We start from the raw sequence: 25,326 nt of genomic DNA, 5'->3' as shown, positions 1-25,326 counted from the left end.
AGAATAGAAACATTAGCTTGCTGCTTGACATGATATTTCTCCTCTGAGATTTACTTTCCTTTTCTAATGTATTTGTGCACTTTGGAAGAAATTACTACAGAAAAAGATGAAAGGATGGTTTCCTATTTCTTAAGACAGAGAGGTGAACTGGAGATAATTACTTAAGCTATAATATAGTTTATCAAAAGTTATTCACTCTTTTTAATTTCTAGCCAAACAGCTGTTCTCTTTTTAATTGTCGCTTTGGGGTACTTTTCTGTTATATAAAGCTGTTTCCCCACATTATACAATTATATAGTAAAGGGCCTTCTGTAGAAACCAAAAGCAACATTAACCCATTGTTTTGTTTCAGAATTAGAATTGTGTAAATTCACAGATAGTTTAAAAGACAGCAGAACATTATTTACAGTTGCCTGTACATATAGCAGCCCTACATGTCTCCCCTGCAGGAGATGGCGAGGAAGCATTTGAGCATGAATTAGTGACGGCTTGTTGTACCGTCATCTGTATATCTTAAGGATTTCTACTGCCACTCATCACTATGGTAGCTTGTCTGGTAACTTTTTGTAATTTTGAATATAGATTTTATAAATCATTTCTACAAATGCACTATAGTTACATTATTTTATTATTTAACAGCTATCCTTTTAACTTAGTGTGAACCAACTCAACATCAGGTCTTAGTAGCTGATGTCGTAGTGATTGGACCATTGAATAATTTAGATAAAGCAGTATCAGAACAAAGAATGCAGGAAAGCAATTCAAATGTAGAAGAATGTAACCGAACAGCAGCAAACTAGTCAATAAGCAATATCACGAGAAGTACAGTTGATTTAAAAAAGTGCATATATTTTGAGGAAAAAATGAAAAATTCTCCTTTTTTAAAAAATTTTGCAGAAAATTTTGCATGTTTTCAATGAAAATGGCAGGAGAAGAAACTAGTTCTTTTTTCTGTCAAGAGGTTTTTTCATTTTGGTCAAAAGGTATTTTTTGTTGAAAAAGAGTTTTGACAGAAAATTGTTGACAAGCTTTAATAAACATATTATATAAGCAGTGCCTCAGAAGCAATGTGGGATTGTTGAGCTTTTCTCTATAGAAGAAAGGAAAAGGGGCAGAGGCTTCAAAAAACTAAGTTTAATTATCAGAATGTATTAGGATGAACAGATCCTCAGCTGGAGTGAGTTGGTGTAACTCCATTCAAAATAATGAAGCTGTTTGGTTTTGCACCAGATGCAGATCAAGTCCTTACTATACAGAATCGTAGGACAGAATGTTTTTACCAAATTAACTTGTAGGACTTGAGCTAGTTTCTGTTTTAGATACTTTTGATCCTCATTTTACTTAAACCGTTTAATTGTTTTACATTTTTTATATCCTGCTGGTCCATAGTGTGAACTAATGCTTTTGGTTATTCTCTTTTAAAAAAAACAAAAAAAAATTAATTCAGCAAACATTTGGTGGCCTAGAAATCAGCTACTGCTTATGCACAGTAATCATTTTTTCATAATTACTATGCTCTTTTCTTATTGTGCATTGTTATAATTATATTTTAAATACTCCCTTTTACAAGATAAACTATAATGTCTCTGATCATGTTTTAATCTGTGGATTGCAGAACTGTCTTGTATCCACGGAGGGGTTTGTTGTTGTTGTTTGTTTTCTGTTTCAATCAATGTTAAAATAAATGAAAACTAAGTTGAAATTTAAACTCTATGATAAAAGAAAATGTAAGGGCCTCATTAAAGGTCCCAGTTCAGCAATGTACATAAGCATATGGTTAATTTTAAGTGCATAATAGACCTGTTAAAGTTAAGGATGTAGCTCTTTGCTGCGTGGAAACCAAAATGCTCAGCATCTTGCAGGTCAGACCATAGCAAGACATTTAGGATGAGCATTTCTACTATTAGGATTCAGACAGAATCCTGTTGGGTCCGCTCACATGAAGCCAACTACTGGATCAGGACCTTAATTTGAGTTATTCTGCAGTGTCACAGCACAGATGTATCCTACATATGCCAATGTCACAGCCTTGAAATCTTACTTACACAAATGGGACCAGTTACTGGCTGGAAACTACTTTTGATTTATTGTCAGATGATATGAGATTTCCTCAGATCACACAGAGATCAGTTGTGCTTTGTGGGAGGCGAGTGATCTGTGCTCAAATAAAATGTTCCAGCTGGACATTTGATGATACCTGCGTATGAAGAAACAGTTGACAATCTCCAAAATTGGGGGGTGGGGGGAAGGGTAGAAATTAAACTATCAAAACGTTGAATTTCCAATGTAATTCCAAACCTATCTCTTTTACTGCTCTTTTTCAATATGGAATAAGATTGTCCAAGGATGAAATACAAATTACCTCTACTTTTTGTGAAATGGTCTTCCAAAGAAATCATTGATTGTGCAGTATTGGGAGTTTCTTGGTTTATCAATGGCTTGTTTCTTGTTGTTTTGTGATAAAACAGCAGAACTGGGGGCGGGGAGGGTTGAAATAGTTTGTGATGGCCCATAGAGCACTTGCTAGTAATCCATGCAGAGCTGACTGACTTCCTTATTTCTAGCGGAGGGAAACTGAACTGATGAGAGTAGATTAAATGAAGAACAAAAGTACCTGCTTCTCAAACATGAACTGAAAACAGTTAAAAATACACAGATACATTCCTAGTTTTACTTTTCTGTCTCAGAAATTGCTGTCATTGCCATATAGATGCAACATGATTGTGAATGGAAAGAAGATAAGACAATCTTTCCTCACATCCCCTCAAACAAAAAAAGTTTCAGCGCTCCTGAAATGGCAAGATGGGATTCGCTAGATGGAAATGAGAAGCTTTCACCCTTCTCATTCTTTTACAAAATATATATTCATGAATAGGTGTAGATTTTTGCATGTAACAAGGCTCTTCTCAGCTTTACCAGCCTCGTTTGCAGCTTAGTGATGCTCTTTATAAGAATTCATCTAAGCTCAGGTGAATGCATAATAAGGAGCTAATATTAATATTAGAACTTTTAGAGTCTTCAGCTTAATTGACGTTGTCCTCCTGACATGAAATGTTTCCAATGGACTACAAGATTTGGTGGGGATTATCACAGCCATTTCCCAGCTAGCTATTCTGTCCTGTTTTGCATATTATCCATTGCTGTGCGAAGACATAACTAACTAGCCCTATGGCTTGTTAATGCTGTCTGTCTGTACAGTCTTTCTAAAGCCACTAAGTATGAAACATTGCTACCTTGCAAGAACTGTAACAGTAATGCACAGAACCCCTTTCAGTAATGGAAGAATTAACTGGCTTGAAGAAAATAAAAATACAACCTCTGTTCTCCCCTCCCCTGAACTCCTTGGGTGAAATCCTTGCTCCTGGACTGTGAAGCCAATGGGAATTTTGCCATCTACTTAAATGGCAAAGGATTTTACCATTGAACAACAACAGCAACCACAACCTTTTCTCCAGCCAGCCTCTAATATCGCTGATGTTGATGCTGGTTCCACTTCTTTCCCAGGGTTGAAAGTCTGAATCACGGCCACTGAAGTTAATGGAAAGACTCCCATTGACTTGAGTGGATTTTGAATCAGGCCCCTTGTAAGCATTTCCCAAGTTTAGAGCTTCTCCCTTGGAAAGGGTGATGGGCCCCATTACAGTTACTGCCATGTAAGAAGCCAGCAAAGATGCACCCCCTGTCCCAAGGAGCTTATATTGTTTTAATAGACTAACTTGGTCTATTGAGCACCAGACCCCTGACTTTTCTAAAAGGTGAGCATCATTAAAAAAATCACTCCAGGTGCGCTGCGAAATGCCACTTCTCCCGTAGTCTTTGAAGAGATCAAAAATATCTTTAAATACAAACAAACAAACAAAAAAGGAAAGCAAGCAAGCTATACAATAAGTTGCTCTGCTTATCAATTCAAAATATGAACACTTATAAAATATTCACACTACATTTTATTTTATGTCAAAGTTTAGAAAGATTGACAAGAGCACAGAAAGGGCTGCTAAAATATATTTTCAGTCCATATTATTCATACCAAACAATAAGGAAAAGGTAAAAGTACAATCAGGGAATTCAGAAATGTCCAGCAGGAGCAAACGAAAATCACAGCAGAAATATTTTTAAAAGATTCCCACACTCAACCCACATGAGGTATTTGAAATACAAATAATTTCTCAAATCTAGTACAACCCCTTCTACCTTTGATACTTTTCACGTGTTGTTGGTATACTTTGAATGGTTTCTAAACATTTACTTTTTTAAACTGATAATCACAATACCTGAGTGAGATTTTTTTCCCTTTTCTAAGGTAAATTTTGTTATCTTTAAAGCACCAGTGAGATCTCATGGAACCCTTTGAAAAGCATTTTACTTCGAAATAGCTTGGCTGATATGGTGTAATAGCAGATATTTTCTTTCCTGTATTTCCTATTTTTATGCATTTATTTCTTAAGAAAGCTTGCATTAAAATAGAATATTTTTGACTATGGTTCTGATCCTGGAAAGGCTGGAGACCCTTCCTCTCAAAGCATGCATTGGGGCTGAATGCAGTAGGGAGATGGGCAGCTCTCAGTGGCTCAGGACTGTGGGAGCGGCATTATACTTATGAGGCTGACAGAAACATTGATGAGTATGCTGGTCTTTTCTGACAGCACAGCTGCTGTGCTTCCTGATGCATTGCTGCTTCTTTGGGAGAAAGGCACTCCCTTTCCTTCAGCCTCACTTACATGCAGCAAGATTGTCCGGTTTCTACCTTGTGGGACTGCTGATCTCATTCTTCAGGGTCTGGGTCCAGAAGATTTAAATAAATGGAATTCTCCCACTCTAGGACTACCAGTCCAACACCTGCCGCCTCCATGCAGCCTAGTCCTCCATGGTGTGGCTTTCCCTCCTCCACAAAACAATTACATTGGTCCCATTTTCGGCCCCTCGCTGCCTATATACAATCATTTTCTTTCCCTTGAGCACCAGACTCTGAGAGAGACTTTCACTGGCTTGCAGTAGCAGAGGGACAAGCAAGAAGTCTCTGCTTTCCTTGCATGGCTGCACCAGAGCAGGTCTGTCCACTGCCCATGACCATGGCCATCGTCCGCTTTCTGAAAGCTCATCTGGAACCACAGATTAGAGCTCAGCATGAGAGGTAGGGATTTGTCCTGCAGTGGTTGGCAGCACTAGCTTTTATGGAGCAAAACTTCTTTTGGCTGTAACTTCTGAACATTTTAAAATCAGAACAAGATTCGGCACATGCTGGGCAACTATCACATGTCTCTGAGATGTGTATCTGTGTGCGTGCATGCAAAAGGGTTTTGGAAAAAACGATGAGACTCCCTACCCAACTTTTCCAGAATTGCTGGTTTTTTCTAAACTCTTAATTCTTTTATAGACATTTCCCCAAATTTCACCCATTAACCAAATTTCTCTTAAAAATGCACAACTATCATAGTTCTTACCCTTCACTTTACGTTTTTACAGGAGATATTAGGCCAAATTTTAAGGCCAACAGAAAGTATTAGATTATCTAGTCAGACTTGCATGACACAAGCCATAGAATTTCACCCAGTTAGTCCTATACATAAATAAAACTGTGGTTAAGTCCTATCAAACTGCAAAGTTTAAATGTAAGCCTAGTCATAGTGCTGCTGCGATATCCCTGCTGTACTGTATATTCCACACCACCAACTGAACTTCATAAGACACTCTTTTTTAATACTTCACTTTCATCAGCATGTTGTAATAAATTAAGACTAATACGAACCTGTAGATATCACAGTCTCTCAGAAGCACTAATAAAGACCTCTGAAATACCCAGATTCGTTCCCAAATGTGCCAAAATGAGCATTATCTATAATTTTGTTAAGTTCAGTATGGGCAGCCAAAACCCTGTGATGTGAGTGACATTTCATTGCTTTCGTGCCAGGGTGACATGAGATAACACAGCATATCATTACACTGAAATTTACATAGTTAATTACACTGTCCCTTGTAGAAGTTACTCTGTGGCTGTCAGCTGTTTTTAATTTTTTTGTTGAAACTACTTTCCAACAAAAAGCAGAAAACCTTTTTTTACTAAAATATCTGCAGCACCTTTTCTGAGCAATTCTAAATGCAGATTATTATATGGCAATGGGTCACCTCTGCCAGCGGATCCAGCATGTAATCTATGTAGGTTATGATAAATCCCAGCAAAACAAGAGACACTGACCTGTATCAACCTTTTGTCCCTAAAATGGCACAGAATAGTACTTGATTGAGAGATGTGGATCTCGCTTCCTCATGCTACTTTTTTGTTATTCAGAATCTTTCTTGAATTCCATGTCTCTGATTGCAATTAAATGACTCTCTGCCTCTCTCCTTGGCAGTGCTTCCCTGTTCAAGTAAGAAAATATATCTAAGTTTGTAGAAACACAAACATCTGTGCATTGTTTGGAGGACGTATGCTCAAGAGTTGCCAGATCAGTGTGCAGCATTACTTGGAAATGCATGTGCTCAGGACTTGCACACTTTCCCCTGCTTGAGTTGAGCTATGTAACATAAGAACTAGAGTTGGCTTAACATTCCCCTTTCATTGATCATGGTGATGCCAGACGGCTGTGTTCCTCTTTCAGCCAGGATCTAACATGAATAATGGAGCCTTTCATAGACTCCCAAAATATTGCCTGTTTGCCTTACCAATATTTTCCATTTGTCATGCTGCTTTAACAGCAGCCCCTCCACTGGCTAGTTAGTTAGCTAGCTTTTTATATAATCACATCATCAGGTTTCCTGCCCTGAATAACTCAGAGCATTTCAGATGCTGAGTTCTTGTTAGATTTCTGAAGTTTAAACAGGGTTGGGCCTGGTCAGTTCTTGGATGGGAGCTCTCCTAGGAAACCCCAGGTGCAGCAGGAAACTGTGGTATAACTACATAGTTGGTACTTGTCTCTATAAATTAGTCCCAGCAGGGTACTATGGGTACGCTATGCTGCTGGAGGTGCTCTTATGGATGATATGTAAAACCCTTAACCATTTATGACTGTTAAAATCTCTTCATGGCATATTGTGTAAGAATGGGTGCTTGATACCCACTATCTTCGTCAAATTCTCATTTGGATAGTTATTGCCTAACTTGGAAAAAAAAAACTCCCATTGTTTCAGCTGGAGAGATTTGTCTCCATTTCATAGAAGAATAGACATAAAAGAGAGAGGAGAATTATTATTGTAGGCCAACAAATCCGTCTCCCATACAGAACTATTCTCTGTTATACATTAAGTAGGGTTTGTCAAGTCTATTTTTTAAAATCCCTTGGGTTGAGGCCTCCCTTTCCTTCCCTTCTTAAAAACAATTAAGCAAATCCTGGACATTTAAGGCTAGATTCTATAATTTCATCTAGCCCCACTTTATCATTCTGCGAGGTACAAAGGGACCAAGAACTGGTCACACAACTGACCAACAGAGAATTCCTCCTTTGGAGGGGAACTCTGCTGGAACAGATGTGTTAGCTCCAATCCCTGTATCTGCTATCCCCACACGTAGTGTAAGAGTCATGTTAGGGTGTGAGGTCGTGGTATTGTCAGAGTTTAGCTACATTATGCCTCTGTTTCACTGGTGTAGGGCCCATTCAGGACCTGCTAGGAAGCAACTGTACTATTCATGGGGGTCAAATCGGGGAATTGGCTCCCTGACATTCCACCCCTCTGGCTTGACAGAATCAAGCCCATTGTATTTGTGTCTTTATATCTTTGTGTTGGCTGCAACATCTTGTCCGGTCTATGGCTAAATAAATACTATAGTAGAGTATATGCCAATATAGTTTGGTAAAGGGTTTTGGTGTCCTGCTGGGTGTAAGGTGTTGTATTAAAATAATGTGTTGTGTCATAAATAAACCAGGCTCTCCCTTCCTGACAAAACCAGACTTTCAGTCCATACGTTGCATTAATGCTCTGATTGCATTCGTGTGAGTTGATCTGTTTGTTATAATTCCTTCTAATTTGCTAAAGATGAGTGAACTTTCCCAAACAGAAATCTAGCTGTAAAGGGTATCATGTGCATTCCCTGTGTCCCTATAGTCAAGTCAGTGCATTTCTTTCTCTAGACAAGGACAGAGTTGTTTTGAAATATCACTCAGTGATCTGTGCCACTCTCTTCTTAATCAGCTTTAGGCAGTCCATACTAACAACTACGAGGCTGTAAAATGGTATTGATGGATATCTGGAAAGCCAGAAATTGCAACAGCCTCCCATTTATGGTTTACTAGTATACAGAAAAGGAGATGTAATAAACCATATGACCTCCCACCTTTCTATGCCAGTTGGTAATGTACTACCTAAACGTGCATGTGCTGATGCCACCTGCATGTAGTTAGCTGGTAGTTATGGTGTATGTATGTATGGAACACATGAATTTGCTAGGTCATGTTTTTCTAGTGATATATCTATATAGATATAGATATAGATATATATTAAAATAAACAGCTGTTGAAGCTTCAGAAGTGACTCCAATAAATCTTTCTCCAGTGCTATCTTAGCATTGCTCTCAGTTACATCAGAGTAAATTATGAGGGACTGCACTGAAATGGTTGGAGATAGATCCGTGTAAAACTGGTGTAAGTAAGGGATAATCAGACCCTTGGAAGCTAGCCATCTGCAGAGAGAATCCCCACTGCCACCTTGAGGCATTTAAACTTTCATTATTTTAAATTTAAAATGGCTGGCTGAGCATTGCCTGTAATAAAACCTGATACAATAATAGGAGTCAGAGATGTGAAAAGGCTTCTGAGGTCATCTAGACCATCTTCCTGCCTATACTAATATAGTTTCCTGCAATTCAATTTTCAAGTGATCCTGGAAATTACTGCCCTGGTAAAACGGGCACTTGAAAGAAAACAAAGCAATTCAAGCTTCAGATGTAGCCAAAGGGATCCCATGCCACTGAAACAGTGTGGTTCTAGTGTTGGAGCCTCTGTTTGTCCTGTTGCTTTGTTGAAGTTTTCAAATGAGGACAATTTAAACCTGTGATTTATATCTGTGAGCCTTCTTGATCTACCTGTTACTAAGCATGGATGAGCTGTTCAAATATTATGAGAACTTCCCGGAAACTTAAAATAAATAACACCTTTTTAACTAAAAAAATGGTTAATCTTCCCGCCCCTCTCTTTTTTTTGGGGGGGGGCGGATTTCTGCACTTCCAGGTGGCAGTCATAAGTGGAGGTGTTGTAACTATTCTTGTGGGGTTTCCACCCTACCAGGATGAGGAAAAATTGGAAGTATTGCAAGAAGCTCACTTCTCATAAGTTTTCCATTCCAAATCTGCAGACCCAAGAGATTTCAGACAGTTTCAACAAGATTCAGATGAGAAGCATTGTTTTGAGGCTTATTAGAATCAAACCCTTTGAGGTTTGGTACAAATATTGATGCATGTATCAGTTTGCATGGATGATGATTTCTGGGCAGAGTGAGAGGGGAGAAGCAGCCTAACAGTTGCAGAACTAAAATGATTAGGGTTCCCCCCCCTTGTGGATTGGGGACAGAGAAGCGCTAAATTCCAGATAGAAAATGCATTTGTGGTAGGGTTACAGGCATCTGTTTTTTGACCGGTTTCAGAGTAGCAGCCGTGAACACATCCCAAATCCCTCATCCCTGGCCCCAATCCAGAGCCCGCACCACCAGCCCGGAGCCCATACCTCCCCACACCTCAACCTCCTGCTCCAGCCCAGAGTCTCCTACTGCACCCAAACTCCCTCCCAGAGACAGCACCCCCCACACACACCCCAACCCCCTGCCCCAGCCCTGAGCCACCTCCTGCATGCCAAACCCCTCATCCCTGGCCCTACCCCAGAGGCCACACCCCCAGCTGGAGCCTTCTCCCTCACCCCAACCCCCTGCCCCAGCCCAGTGAAAGTGAGTAAGGGTGGGGGAGAGCAAGCTACAGAGGGAGGGGGGATGGAGCGAGCTGGTGGCAGGGCCTCAGGGTAGGGGCGGGGCCTCAGGGAAGGGGCAGGGAAGGGGGTAGGGCAGGGGTATTTGGTTTTGTGCTGTTTGAAAGTTGGCAACCCTAATTTGTAGCATTGGCTGAATAACGTTTAAAAGCCTATTTCTAAAGCTGGGTATTTGGGAGAAGGTACCAAGACACAAAGTTCCCTTCCTGTTGTACCTATGTTGTTTGTGTTAATTTCTTCACTGGGGATTCTATTATGAGTTCAATTTTCTGGTCTGTAGCTTTTTGAGCATTCATAGTTCAGCAGCACACTAGCCTTGATAACTACTGTAGTCTCAGAGAACAGATCTCAGTCGAGAAGGTAAGGAGGCGCATCAGCTGCCACCTCTCTTAAACTGGACAGAGTTATAGGAAAACAAAGGTAATTGGACAGTGTTTGGCAAAAGTCTTATTTTATTTTATTTTTGCAGATTTTTAAGCCTTGGGTGCTGAAAAACACAGAAATCATGAAAACACTTTTCCCAAAAAAGATTCTTGCAAAGTTTCTATAATAAAGAAAGAGAGCTGCTTTGATAAAGCCATGAATATCCTCAAACAAATGCTGGTCATGAATACGTGTTTAACATAACAGAAATAAATGCCTGACCTTACTATCCCACTATAGCGACTTAACATTCTGTGTAGGCTGATTATTTTTTCAACAATATTTGTTATAGTCTTTTAAGGTCTGCCAGTATATTTTTTTAAGCTAAGTTAGTAAGAACTGCTGCCAGTGGAGCCAAGGCTAAAAGACGCAAAAAATATCTGCAGAAGGCAAGATTTTACTTCAAAAGACCAGTATTACAAAGCATTACTGTTGCTAGTATAATCATTTTCTTTGGGGGGTTGCTAATATAGACTGGGTTTCTTGTCTTTGCAGCCCCCACTGAGCCTTTGCTTTGCAAATTTGCTGACGGAGGGCAAAAGAAACGACAGAATCAAAGCAAGTACACACAGAACGGAAGGCCGTGGCCAAGAGACGGAGAGGTGAGTGGCACTCAGCAATCATTATTCAGCCATTTGGGAGGAGAACCTATGGGACTGGCTTTCAGGGCCTTGATAAAGTCAGGTTCCATGCAAAACAAAATGGCTTCAAAAAGAGAGGGATAGAGCAAGACTTTTATGTTAATGTGTCAAGTGTAAAGTTACAGAAAGGAGAGGTGTAATTGACTTCAGCGTTGCCATACAGTGAGCTTGCTGTCTGTTCCGAGACTTGAACTTAGTGGATATTTACAGATGCACCACCAACCGTGGATAGTTCTGCAGTGTAGCAGTCATGCAAATGAGAGCATGTACAGCTAAAATTAGCAATGCAATGACAACTTCTTACGTTATGATATATAGTTATAAAATAGCACCCAGTGGCAAAGCTATTACCAATCTTCATGGTGCTTTTTTTTTAAGGTCAGGCATGGAGGGTGTATTGCTTATACAAATTGAAAAATACACTTGCACCCAATTCATATCTAATGAAAGAAGGTTTCACAGCAGGTCTGAGTTTGGGCTCTTTGTTCAGTTGACAGACAAGGAAGTTATCAGTTTTATTATGGGTATGGGGATATGATAATTTAACAGTTGCTTTCCTTCATTGCTGTAAATGTTCAACAAACTAGAACTCCTTTTCCATGCACATGTACCCAAAGCAACTCCATTGGTGTACCAAATAAGAATGGCATTTGTTTAACCCTTCAAGTGTTTGTTTATTCCTCTTGAATGCTGTTATGAGATGAAGCCATTTGAATCAGTGAAGTAAATCTGATGGTAGTACAATCTTGGGTATTGGTATAGCTGCTAGAGTGAAGTTCTTCCATGCTTAAAGGACTCCCCCTCTTCCCCCCTAACTGGAGTTTATCACTGGGATATTAAAAAGTTTTACACCCTGATGAAATGTGGCATACATGAGTTCAAGCTTTTTTAATGATTCACATTTTAAATTTACGAGAGAGACAGAGAGTGTGTGTGAGTATGAGTTTGACCATTTATAACTTCCAAAGGTGGTTAGTGTTTTCAGACAGGTTGTTATTTTCTAACTAGACTCCAGTTTGATTTGGTTAGCTGATACTTCGCAGACCACTAGTCCATGAAGTCTAGACCATTAGTATGAAGCACCATAAGTGAGCTCCTAAAACAAACAAAAAAGGCATCTTGAAAGCTATCAACGATTTGCTCACTTTAACAAGGCAGCTACTGTACACTTATCCAACAAAAAATCCTAAAAGTACTTTTAGCTTGCAGACTTAGAGCACCAGCCTGGCAGTCACATTGACATGACAGACTGAAATAGCCTCAAAGGAGTCATTACGGTCTGGTATGCCACAAATCCAAAAAACAGAGAAGTCTCCTTTGGAGACGTAATGTTTTATCGTGTTAAGAATCTATACGATAAGGAGTGCCCAAGAAGGTTTTGACCATCCCATAAAAGTCTTTAAAGACTGGTTTATGTGGTAGGCACTATTTCTATTAGGCCAACCATATTTATATTCATATTTTAAACAGCCTGTATTCATATTTATGCAATAGATGCCATTCCAACCTATTATGTCAACTGTTCTACATGTTCTTGAGTTCCAATCAATAAACAGCAAGAGAAAGTAAAGTGAAAATTGACATGCCACCATTATGCCTACTTCAGCTCAGTGTATGACACACCCCAAATGTGCTGGAATAGTTAGACACAATGGGGCAAGTTAAGGACAATGTTACACTCATGACTTACAAATAGTATTTGCTTAATATGTTAAAAGAAAAGGAGTACTTGTGGCACCTTAAGACTAACAAATTTATTTATTTTATTTATTTATTATTTATTTACTTGTAGCTCACGAAAGCTTATGCTCAAATAAATTTGTTAGTCTCTAAGGTGCCACAAGTACTCCTTTTCTTTTTGCGAATACAGACTAACACGGCTGCTACTCTGAAACCTTAATATGTTAGGTTTCATAGTAGCAGCCGTGTTAGTCTGTATTCGCAAAAAGAAAAGGAGTACTTGTGGCACCTTAGAGACTAACAAATTTATTAGAGCATAAGCTTTCGTGAGCTACAGCTCACTTCATCGGATGCATTTGGTGGAAAAAACAGAGGAGAGATTTATATACACACACACAGAGAACATGAAACAATGGGTTTATCATACACACTGTAAGGAGAGTGATCACTTAAGATAAGCCATCACCAGCAGCAGGGGGGGGAAAGGAGGAAAACCTTTCATGGTGACAAGCAAGGTAGGCTAATTCCAGCAGTTAACAAGAATATCTGAAAAAAGAAAAGGAGTACCCATGGCACCTTAGAGACTAACAAATTTATTAGAGCATAAGCTTTCGTGAGCTACAGCTCACTTCATCGAATGCATCCGATGAAGTGAGCTGTAGCTCACGAAAGCTTATGCTCTAATATATTTGTTAGTCTCTAAGGTGCCACGGGTACTCCTTTTCTTTTTGCGAATACAGACTAACATGGCTGCTACTCTGAAAAGAATATCTGAGGAACAGTGGGGAGTGAGGTGGGGGGGAGAAATACCATGGGGAAATAGTTTTACTTTGTGTAATGACTCATCCATTCCCAGTCTCTATTCAAGCCTAAGTTAATTGTATCCAGTTTGCAAATTAATTCCAATTCAGCAGTCTCTCGTTGGAGTCTGTTTTTGAAGCTTTTTTGTTGAAGGATATCCACTCTTAGGTTTGTAATCGAGTGACCAGAGAGATTGAAGTGTTCTCCAACTGATTTTTGAATGTTATAATTCTTGACGTCTGATTTGTGTTCATTTATTCTTTTACGTAGAGACCATGTGCCAGCAATACCCCTCTGCCATGTACATTGGCCAAACTGGACAGTCTCTACATAAAAGAATGAATGGACACAAATCAGACGTCAAGAATTATAACATTCAAAAACCAGTTGGAGAACACTTCAATCTCTCTGGTCACTCGATTACAGACCTAAGAGTGGCTACCCTTCAACAAAAAAGCTTCAAAAACAGACTCCAACGAGAGACTGCTCAATTGGAATTAATTTGCAAACTGGATACAATTAACTTAGGCTTGAATAGAGACTGGGAATGGATGAGTCATTACACAAAGTAAAATGAAAGCTTATGCTCTAATAAATTTGTTAGTCTCTAAGGTGCCACAAGTACTCCTTTTCTATTTCCCCATGGTATTTCTCCCCCCACCCCACCCCCCACTGTTCCTCAGACGTTCTTGTTAACTGCTGGAATTAGCCTACCTTGCTTGTCACCATGAAAGGTTTTCCTCCTTCCCCCCTCCCCTCCCCCCCCCCCCGCTGGTGATGGCTTATCTTAAGTGATCACTCTCCTTACAGTTTTCAGAGTAGCAGCCGTGTTAGTCTGTATTTGCAAAAAGAAAAAGAGTACTTGTGGCATCTTAGAGACTAACAAATTTGTTAGTCTCTAAGGTGCCACAGGTACTCTTTTTCTCCTTACAGTGTGTATGATAAACCCATTGTTTCATGTTCTCTGTGTGTGTATATAAATCTCCCCTCTGTTTTTTCCACCAAATGCATCTGATGAAGTGAACTGTAGCTCACGAAAGCTTATGCTCTAATAAATTTGTTAGTCTCTAAGGTGCCACAAGTACTCCTTTTCTTTTTGCTTAATATGTTAATAATCGTTAGCTTCAGAAAGTATCCAAAGAGAGCAGTTCTTACTACTATTCTACAATACAAAGCTAGGGTCACTCAAAAGATGCCATTAGGTTACCTGTACACAGATGCAAAACAAAGAATTGGAAAGAAAATAAAGAAATGAAGGCAAGAAGATTTCCAGATAGAAATGTCCTCGGCAAATGTTAATGACCTTTGGTAACACTTTACTATCTTTTTAGGGGCTGCTAGCTGAAATAATTGAGATAATAATGCATTTAATCTTTTAGTGGAAGTCAGCCATTTATTTTATATCTTTGATGTGTTCATACATTTTTCTCAGTTGCTAGGCAAAATCCTTTTGTGCAATTAATGTTATTGTTTGAAATGTAATGGAATTTTTCTCGCTCGTTATACTGTGCTTGCAAGCAAGACACATTGGTCAATTGTTTTACATGCTATAAGCCTCACATTGAATACCTTTTGTAATAATATTTGTGACAACTATCATATTTTTAAGCAAAAGGGACAGGGAATAATAAGGAATAATTATCCACAGAACAGGTGTCCTACTTTTGATTGGAGATGAGATATTAAAACCTTTCCTGCATCTCTGCTTTTCTTGGTTCTACTAAAGTACTGAAATACCATCTCAGCAATACTCCCTTGATACTTCCAACCTGGCCACATTTTGTGAGATATGATTTCCAGACCAAAATATATTTGGCAATGATTCAAATACATGTTTGAACGCTTGGTGCTTAAGTGAACTGCATCTCTGAAACCTCTGAGGTTGGATCATCATTAATACTGAATGCAGATGCGGGTTATTGTTTAGGAGAACAGACTCCAGAGAAATGACACCAGCACTTTTGTCAAAGGCCTCAATTTTGAGTATGCAAAGTAGAAACAGGCAGCTGTGTGCAATACTTTGATGTAGGGGGAAAAATGCAGGGGATTTAGTTAAGAAGAACAAATTACTGCATTGTTATCCCACTGTCCATTCTATTCTCAGATCTGTAGCTTTCCTTTATGAAAAAAGGGGAGGTAATTCAGGATACCACCACTATGGCGCACTGATCCCAGCTGCATTTTCAGCCCCTTGTGGCCATTGCATTGCAGCATAAAGTTAGAGCTTCTCTGGTCCAGTGTGGGGCAGGGAAGACAGAAGTATCAGAATCAAGGGAGCTCAAAGGAGAGCTTTAATTTGTACTCTATTGAGTTTACATGCAGCTGGCACTCTAGGTTTTAGAGTAATTTCTACAGAGCCCTATGGAATTTCTTCAGATCACTTTTGGTTTAGTTCTTATTATTAGGATGTTTTCTCAAAAAGCCAAGTTAAAAGCAATGAAGAATAGAAGACCTTCACCTAGTACTTTCTGTTCTCCTAGCTCCCCCTCTGTTTGAAGCATTTGAAAAGTTTCATCATGTTGAATGATTTGACTGAGATATGATATTGAGTAACTAATGTGAGGACTAACGTTATTAGGGCCTAGTTTACAGATGAAATTTAAGCATGTACAGTGAAATTCAAAAATATTTGAAATATTCTTGGTGAGATTCTGGCCTGATTCTCAGCTCGCTCACACCAGTTCTGCACCAGCGTAACTTTACTGATTGTGGCATAGTTGCATCTGATTCATGAGCAGGGAATCATCTGATTCATGAGCAGGGAATCAGGCCCTCTGGTTTGAAAATATCCCAGACAGTTCGGCACTAAAAGGAGGGTAAGAGAGAGAAGAAACATATTAATTATGGCTGTGTAACATTTGCTCTTATTTCAATGGATTTCTCATCATGATGGACAAATCACTTCAATGTGTCTGGGAGATTTTATGGGGATTTAAATGTGTATTTATTATTTTTTCTTACAGAAGTATCATCCATTAGGTTAATCTCATGAAAATCAGAGTTTATTGAGCAGATATGTCTCCAGTGAAGTCAGGGCGTTCCATGTGCCTCCATCCAATCTGAATTTGGCCTGATGTGTGTAACAAATTATTTGCATTTCCAGTGATAATTCTTTCATTGCTTGTTTTTCTTTATACTGATAGCTGTTCCTGTTATCTGTGGATACACTGCCTTTTGTGAACAGCCAATAGAGTAACAAAGTGATGTTTTGTTTTTAGCCACGATTATCTATTTGTGGGAAATTCTCAAGAAATGAAATAAACATGTATTTATTTATTTATTTACTTAAAATCACAGCTGTATTGAAGAGTTTCTTTGAACTGTCTTTTTGTTTTGATCTTCCATTCATTACAGTTCTGCTCAGTGCTAGATTGCAATTTAGAAAGAAAAATGTACATAGGTCATTTCGGAGACTGAGATTTCCCCCTTGTGTTGTAAAGTCAAAGGACTATCAGAGGACAGTCAAAGTTGCTGATCCTGGTACCAGCCCTCCCCTCTCTACCAAAAGCAGGAATTTAGAAACGATGAGGAGGTCTGTACCGGGCACATTTATAACTCAGACATAGATTTCTTTTTGTGCTTCGCAGGAGACAGGTAGCACTTAGCTGTGCTCCATAACCCTAAATGTGTAGGAATGATGCATTTTACATCTAGACAATTGTTGTCTAAAAAATTCTCATCTTTGGGAGATAATTTCCAGACCTGTCCAGACACACAGTATTACACACATATGCAGCCCATATGCCCAAAGACATTTCTTATGTGTGCATGTATGTTAGGCATTAGGACTATTTTGTATGCATTCTTTCAGTAAGAGCTTAAATTAGCAAAAAGAGGAATTGTATCTCTAGGGAAAGGACAAGGAACACATAGCAACAGAAGGCAGGGGGGAAAATATATATCTGACTTAATGAGTTAAAATCTACTTAGTAGTGTTTTAAATCTTCTACAGGAAAACAAGAGTCAGGCGTTACAGGTGGCATTTTCAAAAATGCCTAAATGAGTTGGGTGCCTAAATCCCATTTAATGTCACGGGGAGTTGAGTTTCTAATGCACATAAGTGCTTTTGAAAATCTCAGCACATATGATTTCACTATCATTGGATTCGGGTCTATAAAAGACAGTTAAAATTGATTCAAAATAAATGGCTCAATTTGAATAAAATAAAAACTGACCTGAAACTTTATTCAGAATTCAAACCAAAAGTTTGCTTAGTCTAGAAATTCAAGCCTCAGGTTTCCTTTCTGTAGAAAAAGCCTTGGGAGTCTCTCATGAGGGTAGGAAAACTCCATGTGGTTCTACCATCATGGGGTTTCTTCTAAATTCTTTCACTGGGGCAGAGATTGCCCCATGCAAAAAAAGTAAGAGGTCTAGCCCCGAAGTCCTGCAATTTTTAAAAAATTCCCTTGGATCTCAGGCGAGCAGCCTGAGACACAGGTCAATTCATTGACCTGCGTCTTTGCTGAATCTGAGGCTGCCAGTCCTCCTGTGCTCCCTGACAGCTTGGTTTCACTGGATCTCCACTTCCGGGAACTCACCTATTCATGACAGCCTCTGAAAGCCTTCCCCACTCACCATGAAGGGCAAGTTCTATAGTGCAGACATTACCGTAGTAAAGGCAGATTCTTTGCAAGGTGGGGTTCCAAATCCCACTCAGCTATCTTCATGCACGTTTCTAGACCTGAATTTGGACCATGAGGTTTGGCCCTTTTGCTGAGATAATTGCACTGTATTGTACAGATCTGCGAGTATCAGGGAGGTATGATATGGCCCTTTTTTTTATTTTTGCTAATCCCAGCATTTCCTGGTGCTGGCAAAAAGAAAAGAAAGTGCCCAAATGCCACAAGACAAGCTATTTAGCTTTCTATTTAGATTTCCAGTCTGGTTTTGAAGGCCCAGTAGAGTTTCAGATTGTTTGGCTAAGGTTCTCCACTGAACTTCGGAATCCTTCGAAATTCACCGATCACTACTTTTCCTCTTTTGCTGATTTGACTTTAAAATAAGATATTTTCACCTCTGACATACGCCAACCATTTCTTCACAATACTTGAAGCTGCACAGGGAGCACATGTATATTAAAATGAGTGTTTCCCAGCATGCATCACTGGGAAATGTCCTGTTTCTTTTGTATACTGCTGTATATTTAAAAGTTGTCACGTCTAAACTTTATTTTATTTTTATTTTTTAAAACCACTTCTTTTCCAAATTCAGGAGTATTTCTAATAAGGTGAAACTTTTCACAGAGAACTGCTTTAAATAATCAAAGGAAAGAATGCTGCCAAGTTAACTTTCCTTCCAAGTAAGCTTATTTTATTAAAACAGTATTTTAAACAAATCTCATTTGGATTGTTGGTTCCCCACGCCCTTTTCCTTCTTAAAAAGAGTTTTCAGTTAGAGTATTTGCACTCAAGGCAAGAAGAATCCTTGTGCTTTGAGGCCTACCAGATATCAGGAGCAGATACGGAAACACTTTAAGAAAAGTATGGCAATTGTAGTAGCAGAAATGTTAGTTTACTAAACTGTATTAAAGAGAGGACCAAACAGGCCCCCATGGATGCAGATCACATCCTTCCTGTGAAGAAAGTGGGGGGCAGGGTACTTAGTGGAGAAAACGAGGTTCTGAAAGAAGATGTCATCAGTGCACTGTCTCCTCAGAGATTCCCCACAGAAATGAATACAACTCCAGGAGGCATTATATTTCCACAGCCCTAACTCTTCAGTGCAGATGCCCACTTTAAGGAGCGGGATACCTAGAGCAGTGGCTCTCAACCTTTCCAGACTACTGTACCCCCTTCAGGGGTCTGATTTGTCCTGCGTACCCCAAGTGTCACCTCACTTAAAAACTACTTGCTTACAAAATCAGACATAAAAATACAAGTGTCACAGCACAGAAAAATTTCTGACTTTCTAATTTTTAGCGTATAATTATAAAATAAATCAATTGGAATATAAATATTGTACTTACATTTCAGTGTATAGTACATAGAGCAGTATACACAAGTCATTGTCTGTATAAAATTTTAGTTTGTACTGATTTCGCTAATGCTTTTTATGTAGGCTGTTGAAAAACTAGGCAAATATCTAGATAAATTGATGTACCCCTGGAAAACCTCTAATTACCTCCAGGGGTATGTGTACCTCTGGTTGAGAACCACTGACTTCGAGTAGCTGCCCTCTGGAGAACCCAATGGACCCACGCCAGTGGGAGAGATGATGGGGTGGAGAGTGGAGGATCCAGATCTGGTGAGGCACAGGGCATCTGGGTATCTATAAAATATATATTTATATAGATAGATATAGACACACACACTCACTCACACCAGTAGCCTCTGGTGTGTGTATATAGATAGATAGATAGATAGATAGATGTAGATATCACCATAGATTTGCATATGCAGAGATAGATAGATCTATATAGTAGGTGTAGGCAGTTTGTAACTGAAAATTCAGTCTCGGAGGTAACAATATGAAGGTATAGCTTTTTATAGAAACTGTTGCCCAAACATTTGGGGTCATGGTAGATAATCAGCTGAAAACGAGAACCCAGTATGATGCCATGGCCAAAAAAAGCTAGCACGATCCTGGGATGCATAAACAGGGGAATCTCTAATAGGAGTTCCTCTATGTTTGGCACTGGTGCAACCACGGCTGGAATACTGGGTTCAGTTCTGGTGCCCACAACTCAAAAAGTATGTTGATAAATTGGAGAGGATTTGGAGAAGAACCATAAGAATGATTGAAGGATTAGAAAACATGCCTTATAGTCACAAACTCAAGGAGCTCAGTCTACATAGCTTAATATGGAGAATATTACGGTGTGATTTGATTACAGTCTGTAAGTATCTCCATGGAGAACAAACATTTAATAATGGGTTCTTCAGTCTAGCAGCAAAAGACGTAACATGATCCAATGGCTGGAAGTTGAAGCTAGACAAATAAGACTGGAAATAAGGTGTATATTTTTAACTGTGACAGTAATTAACCACTAGAACAGTTTACCAAGGGTTGTGGTGGATTCTCATTAAGGTTGAATGTTTTCCTAAAAAATTATGTACTGGGAATTATTCTGGGGGAGTTCTATGGCCTGTGTTATACAGGAGGTCAGACTGGATGATCACAATGGTTCCTTCTGGCCTTGGAATCTACAAATGAAGGATGTTTCACAGAATTTAATGGCTAGACCTTACCATGCATTGGTCTTTATTTGTGTTTGTATAAGGAAAATATTGTTCAGAATATAGCCCTTGCTTTTAGAGTTCAGAAACAATCTACAGAGAAAAAATAAACCTGGCTTATTTCACAGGTTTTGAGATGTGCGGTTTTTTGACTAATCATTCCACAACATACTCATTTCTTTGTGTGATTCACAAATTATAATTTACATACACAATGCAAATGAGGGTCTTGTTAATGAGGGAAACTTGCTCATTTATGTTTTAAATCATAACAAAGAGAAGAAAGGCTGAGCACAATTTTTTTTGCCAGTAGAATTAAGCAAAGATTGAATGTTGAATGAGGGTTTTCAAGTTTCTTCCTTTCTAAACCAACCCTTGCCCTCCAGAGACATGCAAAATTTTCTATTATTTCCTGTGTGTTTTTCAAGGAAGGATTTTAAGTTTGAAGAAAGATGCAGAATGAGTAGTTTCATTAGAATCTGTTCATCTTCTGGTATCAGTAATTAGGAAACTATATTATAAAATATTTAAAATGTCATTCTTTTGAAAACTTGCAAAATTGCAAATACCTATTTTCTTGCATGCCTTTGAAGCTTCACAATTCATTGTAGTTAAAATGAGAGTGAAGTTAGTGAAAATTAGAGTGTTTTTTCATGATTAATGTCCATGGATCAAAACTAGTTCGTTTTCATAGAGCTGGTGTTCCTTGTGCCTTTAATAGTCACTGATCTACACTTTTCAAATTATTCGTTGACAGATATATATGTGGTAGAGAGAATATTTATTTCAGGAGTAGCTAGGTATCAACCACAAAAAAAAATGTAAAGATGAACTGAAGATTTAAAAAATTATTTGTGCCCTTTTAGCTTTGCTATAATGTGTACAGAAGACCTGAAAGGTTTTAATATTGTTATTGCTATTTAGTTGTATTAGCACCAAGAGCAATTACTCAGGGTCCCAACAAGCTAGGCACTGTATAAATATAAAGAAAATGCCCAAAAGAACTTAAAATGCCAAAGACGAGATGTAACAGGTAGGTGAGACAGACAATAAATGGGCAAGAAGAGGACAGACTAACAATAATAGGGTGTTTTAGTATAAACTATAGGGTTGTCAACTTTCTAATTGCACGAACCCAAACACCCTTGCCCTGCCCCTCACCCCGCTCCATCCCTGAGGCTCTGACCCCACTCACTCCAGCCCCCCTCCCTCCGTCGCTTGCTTTCCCTCACTCACTTTCACTGGGCTGGGGTAGGGGGTTAGGGTGCAGAAGGGGGTGAGGGCTCCAGCTGAGGGTGCAGGCTCCAGAGTGGGGCTAGAAATGAGGAGTTCAGGGTGAGCGGGCTCCAGGCTCGGGTAAGGTGTTGGGGTATGGGAGGGGGTGAGGGCTCCTGCTGTGGGTGTGGGCTTTGGGGTGGAGCTGGGGAGGAGGGGTTTGGGGTTCAGGAGGGGCCTCTGGGCTGGATCCAAGGGGTTTGGAGTGTGGGAGTGGGCTCAGGGCTGGGGCAGGGGGGTTAGGTGCAGGAGGGGGTGCAAGCTCTGGCTAGGGTGTGAGCTCTGGAGTGGGGCCAGGGATAAGGGGTTTGGGGTGCAGGAGGGGGCTCTGAGCTGGGGCCAAGGGGTTTGGAGGGGGCTCATGGCTGGGGCAGGAGGTTGAAGTGTGGGAGGGAGTGTGGTGTGCAGGCTCCAGGAGGGAGTTTGGGTGTGGGAGGGGGCTCAGGGCTGGGGTAGGGGGTTGGGATGTGAGAGGGGGTACGGGCTCTGAGAGGGGACTCAGGGCTGGGGTTGGGGTGTGAGAGTGGGTGCAAACTCCAGGAGGGGGCTCAGGGCTGGGGTAGAGGGTTGAAGTGCAGGAGGGAGTGTGGAGTGCGGGCTCTGGGAGGGAATTTGGGTGTGGGACGGGGCTCATGGCTGGGGTTGAGGTGCGGGAGGGGGTGTGGGGTTCAGGAGGGGGCTCAGAGCTGAGGTAGGGAGTTGTGGTGCAGAAGGGGGCTCAGGGCTGGGGAAGAGGGTTGAACTGTGGGAGGGAGTGTGGGTGTGGGATGGGGTTCTGACCTGGGGCAAGGAGTTTGGGTGTGGGTTGGGATGTGGGTTCTGGGAGGGAGTTAGGGTGTGGGAGGAGGTTCCGAACTGGGGCAGGGGCTTTAGGGAATGGGCTCGGCTGGGTGGCACTTAACTCAGATAGCTCCCTGTCTGCGGCGCAGCGGGGCTAAAGCAGGCTCCCTGCCTGCCCGGGTTCCATGCTGCTCCCGGAAGCAGCCGGCATGTCTGGCCCCTAGACGGAGGGGCCAGGGGGCTCTGCATGCTGCCCACACCCAGAAGGCGCCACCCCCGCAACTCCCATTGGCTGTAGTTCCCGGACAATGAGAGCCGCAGAGCTGGTGCTGGGGGCGGGGGCAGCATGCGGAGCTTCCCTGATGGCCCCTGTGCTTAGGGATCGGACATGCTGGCTGCTTCTGGGGAGCTGCCCAGAGTCAGGGCAGGCAGGCAGCCTGCTTTAGCTTCGCTGTGCCGCCGACCGGACATTTAACATCCCGTTCAGCAGTGCTGACCGGAGCTGCCAGGGTCCCTTTTTGACCGGGTGTTCAAGTCTAAAACTGGATGTCTGGCCATCCTAATAGACTAGTCGTCTGCAAAATTAGTAGATGTAGTGAATTCTTAGATTGTTTTTGTTGGTTTTTTTCTGTTTTTTTACCTTTCAAATATTAAGTCTTGTCTTCTCTGTTTCAATGGAGATCTTCAGTGGAAGAGCCAGCAAGGTGGGTTAGGAACTCTCTTAGCCCTGAAGGGAAGAGGAGGGGATGTTGAATCTTTAACATAATGACCTTTCTTCTAACTGTTCATGAGGCATTTGAATTCCAAAAGTTGTTAAGAAAAACAAATGAACAGAGATTTAAACAGACTAAATAAAAAAATCACTTCCCCATCAGTGAATCTGTTTTCACTTCTGTGGAGTTTGTGATATCCTAAGCCTACTCATTCTCTAGTCACCCAGGAAGTTGTTTATTATTATTAACAATAATAATTGCCAATGCTACCCTTTGATTTTAATTTAATTTTTGAACTGGTTAGATATTGAAAATCTGGGGTACCCAAAAGTACACAGTCACCAAAAAGATCAATAAACAGCAAAGTATGGTCCCACCATCAGCCCTATCTGGTGTTGAAAATCTGTGGTCCAAATATTCAGTAACCCAAAAAACTACCTGATAAATAACTGTCTGGGGTTTCAGCTAGTATTTCATCATTAGTGCCACTGCTAATAGAATGAAGGAGACACTATCCCCTCGCTGCAACATAAGTCATAGTGATGGATGAAAAAACTTGGAAGACAGTATTCACTACTTCACACAGCTGAGGAACAGGAAAAAATTATGTGGCCTTCATCTCTTTGTTCTTGAGAACATCCTTCCAGCAATGTGCATCATCATTGGATGGAAGTCTGATGCTATCCCTCAAATAATTTACCTGGTGTTTTCAATATTCTGGTTATTGTATTATGGAGAAAACAATGGATGGTTTTCACATAGGCTATAGTTACTCATCAATTTCTAGCCCTGATGAGTCATGAAACTTCAGACTGTAAACCTGTCACTGGTGCAGGATGATTATTTGCTCTCTTGGGCCTCAGGCCAGTACAATTTTGTAGGGAGAATTACACAATTTGCTGGGAAACAAGTAAACAATTCTCTGTTTTGCAGCTGTTTGAAATGGCAGCTCTTTGAAACTGTTCAGAGGTGCGGAATGTTAGTGATATTGTGTTAGGTGTACTACTAGGCAAAATATATCACTGAAGCATGTATTTTTCTTGCCTGGCTATCTAATGCGAAGCTTTCGCTTAGTGGCAAATGTAATAGTAAAATGTACAGTGGTCATCTTTAAAAATTTTTAGTTAAAAGGTTGATCACCTTACTGCACAAGTATGCCCTGTACTATTCAGTCTGGAATAAGGGTATCAGAATCTGGCTTTTTACATTTTTGCTTTTTCAAGCAGATAATGTTCACAGTATTCCTGTAGTACACATAGAAGCTAGGAATGTGATGGTAACATATGCAAGGGAGTGTCTGTGTGTGATGGGGCAGGTGGATGGATGGGTAGATAGATAGATAGATTGATCCATGAAGTTATGGCAGTTTGCACCAACTGAAGATCTGACCCATAAAAATTTGTTTAAATATCCATGGGAAAAATACCTGTAACTACATAATAAATGTACTTTGCCTGCCTCAGGTGTACTCTGTTTGCCAATCAGTCTCTACTGAAACTGTTTTTAACATCGTTAACTTCCGAGAAGCTGGCAAACAGACTTTTTTTTATATTTATTCATTTTTATATTTCCTCCTTTTTCCCCCATACTGGAATTTTATCTCCAAATTGCATTGATCCAGGGTGTTGGAGGTACAATATTAATTTATGATCCAAAGACAGTTTTAAGGTTGTATATGTCATGACTATCAAATCTAACAACCCCTGCCTTACCCTTTGGGATCCCTCCTTTCCAAGGGTTTATAGCATTTGTTTTCAGCCTTGAGCAGGGGTTGCATGGAATATTAAAGTTTTAAAACACCATGATTTACAGAAAATCTCTAAAGTTATTCTTAGAGGTTTAAAAATGTGTTAGAACTATTTTTTCTGTCCCTGCAGGGCTTGTACATGCTAATTAAGTTGTCTTTTCTAGTAGAGGGATATTAAAAAGTAGC

The 25,326-nt window shown here is 40.1% G+C and overlaps 1 protein-coding gene across 1 annotated transcript in view; it reads left to right on the top strand.

Moving 5' to 3' along the window:
* RBMS3 (RNA binding motif single stranded interacting protein 3) overlaps positions 1–25,326 on the top strand; it is a 782,080-nt gene that overhangs the window by 671,523 nt on the left and 85,231 nt on the right. Inside the window, exon 10 of the mRNA XM_038392245.2 lies at positions 10,824–10,930. Within this exon, the coding sequence (XP_038248173.2) occupies positions 10,824–10,930 (107 nt within the window). The remainder of the gene's footprint in view (positions 1–10,823; positions 10,931–25,326) is intronic.

The sequence above is a fragment of the Dermochelys coriacea genome, chromosome 2 (genome assembly GCF_009764565.3).
Source record: "Dermochelys coriacea isolate rDerCor1 chromosome 2, rDerCor1.pri.v4, whole genome shotgun sequence".
NCBI lineage: Eukaryota > Metazoa > Chordata > Testudines > Dermochelyidae > Dermochelys > Dermochelys coriacea.
Note: the sequence above shows the minus strand (reverse complement) of the source record. Positions and strands in the feature narration are given on the sequence as shown.